Source organism: Microtus ochrogaster, chromosome 2 (assembly GCF_000317375.1).
Source record: "Microtus ochrogaster isolate Prairie Vole_2 chromosome 2, MicOch1.0, whole genome shotgun sequence".
In the NCBI taxonomy this organism is placed as follows: Eukaryota; Metazoa; Chordata; class Mammalia; order Rodentia; family Cricetidae; genus Microtus; species Microtus ochrogaster.
The window spans coordinates 67,937,079-67,947,116 of record NC_022010.1 but is presented as its reverse complement, the minus strand read 5'-3'; the positions used below and the strand labels follow the sequence as shown (position 1 = coordinate 67,947,116).

The 10,038-nt window shown below is 44.1% G+C and overlaps 1 protein-coding gene across 1 annotated transcript in view; it reads right to left on the bottom strand.

Annotated features, from left to right (window-relative positions):
* Lca5l (LCA5L, lebercilin like) overlaps window positions 1–10,038 on the bottom strand; it is a 31,262-nt gene that overhangs the window by 15,493 nt on the left and 5,731 nt on the right. The window contains exons 2-4 of the mRNA XM_026787708.1: window positions 9,852–10,009; window positions 2,786–2,861; window positions 505–836 (exon numbers count right to left, since the gene is read on the bottom strand). Coding sequence (XP_026643509.1) covers window positions 505–836; window positions 2,786–2,790 — 337 coding nt within the window. The 5' untranslated portion in view covers window positions 2,791–2,861; window positions 9,852–10,009. The remainder of the gene's footprint in view (window positions 1–504; window positions 837–2,785; window positions 2,862–9,851; window positions 10,010–10,038) is intronic.

Here is a 10,038-nt window from a genome sequence, read left to right as displayed (position 1 = left end):
AGGCTCCTTATGGAGTTTGATAGCCATTTGGGCAAGAAACTGCTCTTGCCTGGACTATTGCATAAACTGGACACAGAGAACCCTCAGAGAGAGGACAGAAGAAAGGGGCTATGGAATTTGCCTCCATGATTAAGGAAAGCTGCTGAGGTCAGGCATGTGGCAGGGGCGTCTCTGAATTAGGGGCCTAGAGAGCCATTGCCTGAAACTGTGAAGCTGAAGCCTGGGTTGCCTTGGAGACCCCAAGATGTTGGAGATGCAGAGCTGTGGGATCCCTGCTGAGGAGAGCTGCTAACAGGGAGTGGAACTTGCCTGAGAGAGAGAAGTGTGTTGCTGTCAACAAAGCTGAAAGGAATTGGAGATGTGGAGAGTGTTTTGACAGCTATATATGGAATATTTAGGAACATACACCTGTAACTGATTGTGGGCCACTACAAGACACTAACATTAAACAAAAATGTTACTGTGACCAGGGCTGCAGCCTGGCAGGGATGCCTGACGTTTTACCTTTAGGCTGGGGGATTTTAGAAGGGCTATACTTTCTTTTCTCCTTTTCTTTCCCCAGAGGGTGCTCTAACTCATGTCTGTTGGTGGCTGCTTCAGAGCACTCAGAAAGAAAGTCTTCTGAATAGTCATAGTGGGAGGTCAGGCTTCTGTAGGAGCACTGAGATCTGCTGTAATCCACGCTCCCATTGGAAGCCCTGCTGTTCCGTGACAGGTCGCCAGCGCCTGGGCTACTCTTGCCTTCTGCAGACTTCCTGTTGCTTCCTAGTACCAGGCTGGGGAAATGCTCATTTGTGTGTGCTTTTGTTGTATCAGCCAAAGACATAGTCCACAACCTAGTAGGAAAAAAGGATGCTTCAGTTTATGGATACCTGCATTAAAATGGGCCCATGCTTTTGTGTATTTTCTTTACTACATTGAGGAAGAATGTGAAACAGTACTGTTTTTTTTAAAAAATATTTATTTATTATGTATACAATATTCTGTCTGTGTGTATGCCTGAAGGCCAGAAGAGGGCACCAGACCCCATTACAGATGGTTGTGAGCCACCATGTGGTTGCTGGGAATTGAACTCAGGACCTTTGGAAGAGCAGGCAATGCTCTTAACCTCTCAGCTATCTCTCCAGCCCAACAGTACTGTTTTTTGAGATGAGATTTCATTATGCAGTCTTGGCTGGCTTGGAGTTTGTTATGTAGAACAGGTTTGGCATCAAAGTCACAGAGGTCTGCCTTTCTCTGCCTCCCAAATGCTAGAATTAAAGGCTGTGCCACCATCAGGTCAGAACAATACATTATTAAAATGCATTTTCTGGAACAGTCTCAACTATGGTCTTAAATTATTTCCTACATGAAATATAGGACTTTGGGCTGGGAGGTGGTGGCACCTGCCTTTAACCCCAGTACTTGGGTGGCAGAGGCAGGCAGATCTCTGTGAGTTTGAGGCCAGTCTGGTCTATAAGAGCTAGTTCCAGGACAGGCACCAAAGCTACACAGAGAAACCCTGTCCTGAAAAACAAAACAAAACAAAAACCAAACCAAACCAAACCAAACAACAACAACAAAAAGAAAATAGGACCTTGGAGTCAAACTTTGATAATATTCACAGGCAATATAAAACTATATCTGATAACAACACTGGCAACTTTTTTGATTTATTTATTTTTATGTATATGAATGTTTGTCTGTATGTATCTGAGCACCACAGGTATGCAGTACTGTGGAGGCCAGCAGAGGGGTGCTGGGAACCTGGCCCTGCCGTGGGACAATGGTCCTGTACCCTGTGAAGATTTGTCTCTTGTGCTTGTTTAATAAAATGCTGGTTGGTCAATAGCCAGGCAGAAAGTATAGGTGGGACAACCAGAATAGGAGAATTCTGGGAAGAGGAAAGGTCAGTCGCAGTTGTCACCCAGACAAAGAGGAAGCAAGATGAGAATGACTCACTGATAAAAGGTACCAAGCCATGTGTCCAGCACAGACAAGAATTATGGGCTAATTTAAGATGTAAGCATTAGATAATAAGGAAGCCTGAGCTATTAGGCCAACTAGTTTATAATTAATATAAGCCCCTGTGTGTTTCTTTGGGGCTGAATGGCTGTAGGACCTGGTGGGAAAGAAACCTCTGTCAACATAATCCAGGCCTTCTGCAAGAACAGCAGATGCTCTTAGCTGCTGAGCCATTGCCCCTTTTAAAGGTGTATCCCCAGATGGCCACAATTTATGTTTAAATAAAGAAAAGGAAAACAAAAGCAATGAGTTCTCTTTGTTCATTGGCGCTTCCTTCTAAATGGATCTGGAGTCCAGTCCAGCATTACTCAAAATATATTTTCTAATTTATTTTTTTATGAAGTGGAGGTGCGCATATGTGGTGGTCAGAGGACAACATGCCAGAACTAGTTCATCTGGGCATCTTAATGTCAGGCTTGGTGGCAAGCTTCTTTATCTATTGAGACAGCTATCTCTGACCAAGCTGGCCTCAAACTCCAATCCTCCTGCCTCAGCTTCCCCAGCACTAGGATTATAGGCATCCTCTCATGATCAGTTAGGTCTAAGTGGTTTGTTAAGTGGCTGCTGAGTGGCCTAAGAGGTGGACTCAATGTCATCCAAGGAAGAAACTTAGGACTCTTCTGGTGTGAGCTATGGACAGAATAGGGAGTCACACACAAGAAGAGTCCCCAACAGATACATTCAAAACAACTTGAGCTGGAACACAGAGGCTCAACACTTCTTTATGAGGCTCTGTACTAAGAAGGATTAGGCTACTGGAAGCTCTTGCATAGTAGCCTACCTCATCAGTAGAATGAAACAAACCAATCCATCGCAGGCGTCTTTAAAAGCATGTCTTTTTCATTCAGTTCTCAATTCTGTTTTATCAAGAAAGCAAAAGAGATATTATTAACTTGTGTAAGATCCTTTGCAACAGGAATGCAACATTCTCTACTGGGAGCTTTGTATTCCCTGAGTTAGTTTCTGCCTTTTGTTGCATATGCTTAATGCATTAAACCTTCTCCTTGGTTGATGGAGCATACTATGTGATTCATATTTTCCCACAAATCATCTTAGCCATATGACCTGACTAGTAATACCAGCATTTTGTTTAACTGTTGTTTTTATGATGCACAGACCATGTATACCTCAACAATCCTCACTGCATAGAAGGTCAAAGGGGAGGTGACCATCCAAGCTGTGCAGTTCAGGCCTGGGTCCTTCTCTGGCTTCACAATGTGGACGGCGAATAGAACTTTACATAATGGCAGCACAAAGTGTTCTTTCCAGGGGGCTCAGAAGACAACATGTAGGACTCAGTTCTGTCCTTCCATGGTGGAGGATGGGAATCAAGTTCAGGCTCACACAGCAAGTGCTTTGCCCACTGAGCCATCCCTCTTGCTGGCCCTGTCCTTTTAAAGTCAAGCATTTGTGTGTGTGTGTGTGTGTGTGTGTGTGTGTGTGTGTGTGCACTCACATGTGAGTACAGGTATGAAGGTGAGAAGACACTTGTGTACATGGATCATCCATCCCTTTATTTGTCTGAGCCTTGGTAGAGGTAAGAACTCTCTATCGCTGGCTGCTTTGCTTTTATGAACTTCACTTTGAACCCCAAAATCTCTCTCTGGGTTTTTATTACTCATGCTATAAGCTCTCATCCATGGAAGAGGGATTCTGGGACAAACAAGGACAGTCAAGGGCACTGCTGGTACGTCAAGTAAAAGGTGCCCCTTCCCCTGCATCTGTTCTATCAGGAGATACTGCTGGAAAATCCTCACTTCACTGAAAAGTCTTGAAGATAGGAGCCCCGTCTATCCCTGTGTAACTTCAGGCCTAGCTCTCTGCTGCCACAGCCAGCACTTTACAGCCTGAATGATGCTGCTGTCCCTGCTCCCACCTGCCCTGTGCCAAGTAGAGCTGAGGGCCTTGTGGCATGAGCTTACCCATTCAGGAGGTGGTCCTGTGAGATGGCTGTTATCCACTCTATAGATGAAGTGGGGGCTCAGAAAGGATAAATAACTTGTCCAAAGTCAGTTTGTAAAGGGGACAACTGAGTTTTGAACCCAGGTCTGTTCCTTTAGAGTTCTCTTTAACACTGACCCAAAACACACATAATTTTTAATATATACAATCAATAGGCCAACTTTTTTTGCTTAATAAAGCTACACACACACACACACACACACACACACACAATAAAAGACATTTTCACATGTTTGGATGCAATTAAAAATTGTACGTTTTTGGCTGGTGTGGTGGCACAGACCTTTAACCTCAATACTTCAGAGGCAGGTCTCTGAATTGAGGCCAGCCTGGTTTGCATGGCCAATTCCTGGCCAGTCAAGGCTATATAAGTGTGTGTGGTGCCTGCATGTGCTGTGTGCAGTGTGAGGTGGGTGTAGTATGTATGTGTAATGTATGCTCATGTGGTGTGTTTGGGATGTATGCATATGTGAGGATGCCAGTGCACACGTGTTAAAGCCACATGGGGTGGCTTGTTCTGTCATTCACTGCCTTCTTCCTTAGAGACAGATTCTCTCACTGAACCTGGGGTAGGCCGGTAGCCAGCAAGCCCTTCCAGCCTTCCAAAAAGCTTGGAGGACAAGGGTGTTTTAGGCGCTGCTGTACTGAGGAAACACTCACTCTTCATAAATGCACAGCCAGTTGTTCCAGCAGCTCCCCCTTCTTCTCCCTTGAGACAAGGTTCTGGGATTTGATGTGTAGACCAGGCTGGCCTTGAGCTTACAATGATCTGCTTGCCTCTGCCTCTTGAGTGCTGGAGTTGAAGGTGTGTGCTGCCATGGCTGGTACCATGCTTTGAAAATCGATTTCCCACAGAATTTTCACTTTTTTCAAAACTCAGCTATTCACATGTAGATGTTTGTGGCCGTCCCTTTCCCGCTGACCAGCACATAGTCACAGTGTAAGCTGCAGCTTTATCTTGAAGTAAGGCGCATTAATCCTCCAACCCTATCTTCTTCTTTTTTTTTAAATGTTTATTATGTATACAATATTCTGTCTGTGTGTATGTCTGCGGGCCAGAAGAGGGCAGCAGACCTCATTACAGATGGTTGTGAGCCACCATGTGGTTGCCGGGAATTGAACTCAGGACCTTTGGAAGAGCAGGCAATGCTCTTAACCACTGAGCCATCTCTCCGGCCCATCCAACCCTATCTTCATCTTCAAGGTTATTCTGCTGATTTTGTTCTCTGAATCTCCATATGAATTTCTAAATTGGCTTGTCAATGCCTAGAAAATGGTCTAATAAAATAGAGATTGTGTATAATCTGTAAATAAATTCGGGAACCTTCCACCATGATAATCCAATCCAGCACACTGTACATCTTCTTAGGTTGTCTTGGGTTTCTTTTGGCACTGTCCTACAGGTTGCAGTCTGAAAGTCGTGAATTTTGCCAGGTCCATTCACAGTTTCATACACTTTATAGGAGCTAGCATGGTTGCACTACTGACCATGTTCCCTGTCGGTGTACAGACTGCCACTGAGCTCCAATATTGATCTTGTCTCACGCAACCTTGCTTGGCCTGCTCACTCGTTCTTCTATTTTGTAGATCTTCGCATACTTAAAAAAATCTGAATTTATTTATGTGTATAGGTATTTTGCCTGCACATATGTATGCATGTCACCTGAGTACGGTGCCTGCACAGGTCAGCACAGGGTACCGACTCTCACAGAGCTGGCGCTATACATGGTTTTGAGCTGACATGTTTCAACACTGAGCTGTGTCTCCAGCTCCCAGCCTCTCGTACTTTCTCCTTCTCCATGGGTGACTATGTAGCCTGTGCATAAAGAAAGTTGACTTCTTTCACTGAATGGATAATTATTTCTTTTTCTTGCTTGGTTGCACTAGACAGAACCTCTGAGGATGGCGAGACTGGATGTCTTGTCTTGTTTTGGGTTTTAGGGGGAAAACATCCAATCTCTCACATTAGATATTATATCAGCTATTTAAAAACAGATGTCCTTTATCCAAGGGTGAGTGTTCCCTTCTAGTCACTGTTTGCTTAATGAACTAAGGGAGTGCTAGTGGAAAGGAGAAACGACAGTGGGGAGGGAGTGAGCAGCCAGCACAGCCGAGTGGTCCAGCACTTACCTTGTGGGGGCCTGCGGAAGGCCCAGAAACTATCCACTGGATCGTGGCAGTGGGCATCCCACTGGATGCTACGGGGAAAGCAGCACTGCTTCTCTTTCCTGTACTCAGCTCTGCGGCTCCTTGAGCTCAGCCCGAGCTGGGTCTGAGTAGGACAAGGGGATGAGGTACTTACTGCCTAGGAGACCAGGAGTGTTCCAAGTCAACCCAAAGCATGCTAACAATGTGATGAGGGGTTTTTCCTTTTTCTTTTTTCTGGTTTTTTTTTTTTTTTTTGTCTGTTTGTTTTGCTTTTTCTTTTTTGAGACAAGGTTTCTTTGTGTAATTGCACTGACTGTTCTGGAACTTTGGTGTGGGAGAAATGTCTGTATTCTGTCAATCGTGTCATAAATAAATGAGAATTGGCCAGGTAGGAAATATAGGCGGGTAAACCAGACAGGAAGTAGAAATGATGTAATGAGAACAGGAGAATTCTGGGAAGGAGGAAGTTGATTCCTCCCACTCCTGCCCAAATCACCAAAGCAGCAGGATGTGATCTGCCTCACAGAAAAAGGTCCTGAGCCACATGGGTAACATAGATCAGAAAAATGGGTTAATCAAGATGTGAGAGTTAGCCAGTGAGAGGCTAGAGCTAATGGGCCAATCAGCTTTATAATTTACAGAGATCTCTGTATGATTTTCCTTGGGGCTAAACAGCTGGGGGTACCGGGCAGGACAGAAACCCCAACAACAAGCAGGCCTGGCCCTTCACTGTTACAGAACTTGCTCTGTAGACCAGGCTGGCCTGGAACCCACAGAGATACATCTGCCTCTACCTCCTGAGTGCTGGGATTAAAGGTGTGTGCTGGCTTGAATGTTATGAATTTTAACTAAACATCCATTCATGAACCGAGCTGCTAGCAGCCAGCTGTTGTTTGCATTTCCAGGCTGTGGGAAGGGCTTACAGACTTTTACTAGGTGAGTGAGGAAACTGAGTAAAGAGAAACTGTCTCACTTGACTCTTCAGTCAGAAAGTTCCTGCTTATGTAACCTGAGGTTAACTTGCCATTTTAAAGCTGGCTAAATCCAAATGCAAATCAAGACGACTCTGAGATTCCATCTACACCTGTGAGGATGCCCAAGATCAGATCACTGATGACAACTTATGCTGCAGAGGTTGTGGGGAAAAGGGAACACTTCTCCATTGCTGGTGGGAATGCAAGCTGGGTCAACCCCTTTGGATGTCAGTGTGGCAATTTCTCAGAAAATTAGGAAACAACCTTTCTCAGGACCCATCAATACCACTTTTGTGTATATACCCAAAGAATGCTCAATCGTGCCACAAGGACATGTGCTCAACTATGTTCATAGCAGCTCTGTTTGTCATAGCCAGAACCTGGAAACAATCTCAATGCCCCTTGACTGAAGAATGGATAAGGAAAATGTAGTACATTTACACAATGGAGTACTACACAGCAGAAAAAGTAACGACAGCTTGAAATTTGAGGGCAAATGGATGAGTCTAGAAAATATCATATTGAGTGAGGTAACCTAGACACAGAAAAGCAAATATAATATGCATTCACTCATAATAGACTTTTAGACATAAAGCAAAGAAAAACTAGCCTACAATTCACAATCCCAGAAAACCTAGACAATGAGGACCCTAAGGGAGACATACATGGATCTAATCTACATGGAAAGCAGAAAAATGACAAGATCTCCTGAGTAAATTGGAAGCATGGGAACTATGGGAGAGGGTAGAAGGGGAGGGGAGAGAAAGGGAGAGGAGTGGAGGAAATATACAGCTCAATACAAACAGTACAAGAAACCTGACTAAATCAGTTCCTTTCCTTCTGTGCTAGCCACTTAGAGCCAACGCTTTTGACTTAGACTTGACTAGTTTTGGATTGTGGCCACTTGTTAACTGTTTTAACAGGACACAGAGGCAACACCCTTACTGTCCACTACTGGCTGCTGAGGTTCACTGGAATCTGACACCCACTGATTTGGAGAAAGAGACAAGTGATTTCTTTGACAAATTATCATATTCCTTCCTTGAAGTAGGGAGCAGTGTCTCCAGGATAAGAAGGGGATTGCAGCCAGGCATAGTGAAATGTGCTTTAATCCTGGTACTGGAGACAGAAGCAGGTGGATCTCTGAGACAGGGTCTCTCTATGTAGCTCTGGCTGTCCAGATCATGTGTGAATAGACCAGGCTGCCTTTGAACTCTATGAGATCCACTTGCTTTTGTCTGTGCTACTATTCCTGGCTTAACATTGAAAAAACATTTACTATTTTTGTGTGAATGCATAATGCATGTGTGGGCCCATGCAGACCATGTATGTATGTGTGAACCCATGCAGACCGTGTATGTATGTATATATGTATGTATGTATGTATGTATGTATGTATGTATGTATGTATGGGCACATGCAGACCATGGCATGAAGTGCAGGTCAGAGTCAGTTCTCTCCTATCTTTACATGGGTTTGGGGGATTGAACTCCGGTCACCAAGCTTGTGTGGTATGTGTACCACATATGTATGTGTGTGTCTGGTGTCCTCAGAGGTCAGAAGTGGGCATCAGATCTGGAACTGGAGTTACAGATAACTGTGACCTGACATGTGGTGCTGGGAACTGCATGCTCTTAACCGCTGAGCCATCTCTCCAGTGCCCCCAAACATATTTTTGATGGTAAGTTTACAGAAAAATAGTCCCACTGTTGTCTGGAGGAGTGCCTGTACTTAGCATAAATTATATCCACCAAAGAGGTAGAACATTAGGATTCTGGAATTCCCAGGACCCTAAAACTGTACTAAATCCTCTACCTCTGCTGCTAAATATGACTGTTTGGGTTCACCTGTGCTGGGAGATAGGACCCATCATTGGCAATATAAACCAAAGTAAGAGCAAGTTTTTACTCTTGCATGCAACTGTACTCAGCAATGAGATGTGCCCTGCTTTCTGGAGTTTACAACTTGCTGGCTTCATCACTGATCTGTTATAAATTCACTGATGACTGATATTAGGAGGAGTGCACTTTTAACTGACACGAGCTGTTCATGTGTGTCTGTGAAATAGCATGACTTGCCACATTTAGCAGTCCCCAACTAACACTTGTGCTATTTCTGCATGTGAATTTACATGACCATGGTCCATAATGGCCTGGGTCATCCCCAGGGTGCTTCTTTAATTAGCAAGCCAGACAATATTTGTTTAGTGCTTGTTAGGTGCAGTGTTAGAGAAGCCAACTATCTTCAAGATGCTGAAATAAGCAGGCAAGTGCCGCCTAGTGCCCGACTTTGCTCTGGCAAGTCTGAGGAGTGAGTGTCTAGTTAGAGTTCTTTTAGCAGTGTTTTCAGTATGATGCTATCTGCTTTATTCACCTGAAGCACAGTTTTGACTCTGCAGTGAACGGTACACAGGTGGTTCTCTGCTTTCATGACTCAGGAACACAAACAAAAATTGTTCCAGCTGTTACAGTGGGGGATCTGAATGGTGTCTGCCCACGGATTGCACACACTGAAGGGATGGCTGCTCCTAGCTGCAGCAAACCTATGCACTGTGTCTGTGTACTATTGAGGGAGACATAAGAATATCCTTATCAGCAGCACACCTTTGCAATTATATCTGCATATTATAAAGGGAGACTAAGGAACTTCTAGATCTAGGTGTACACGTGAATTATCATGGTTCTACACTCTGCTTTTCAATCTTGGTTTTGCAATAAGGCAGCTAAAAAGCACATACTGAATTATTAAGGAGTTACTGCGTACCTGTTGCTCTTTTCCAAACTCATTCCCTAAGGTGTCTGGAGATGAACTGTATGCCTCACGCGGAGCACTCTTCACTGCAGGACTCATGAAGTTTCCAAGTAGGACTTTTTGACATGTTCTAGTCTCTTTTTAAAATAAAGGCTATATTTCAAAAAACCCTAAAATATTAAAGAAGAAAAGTGTTAAC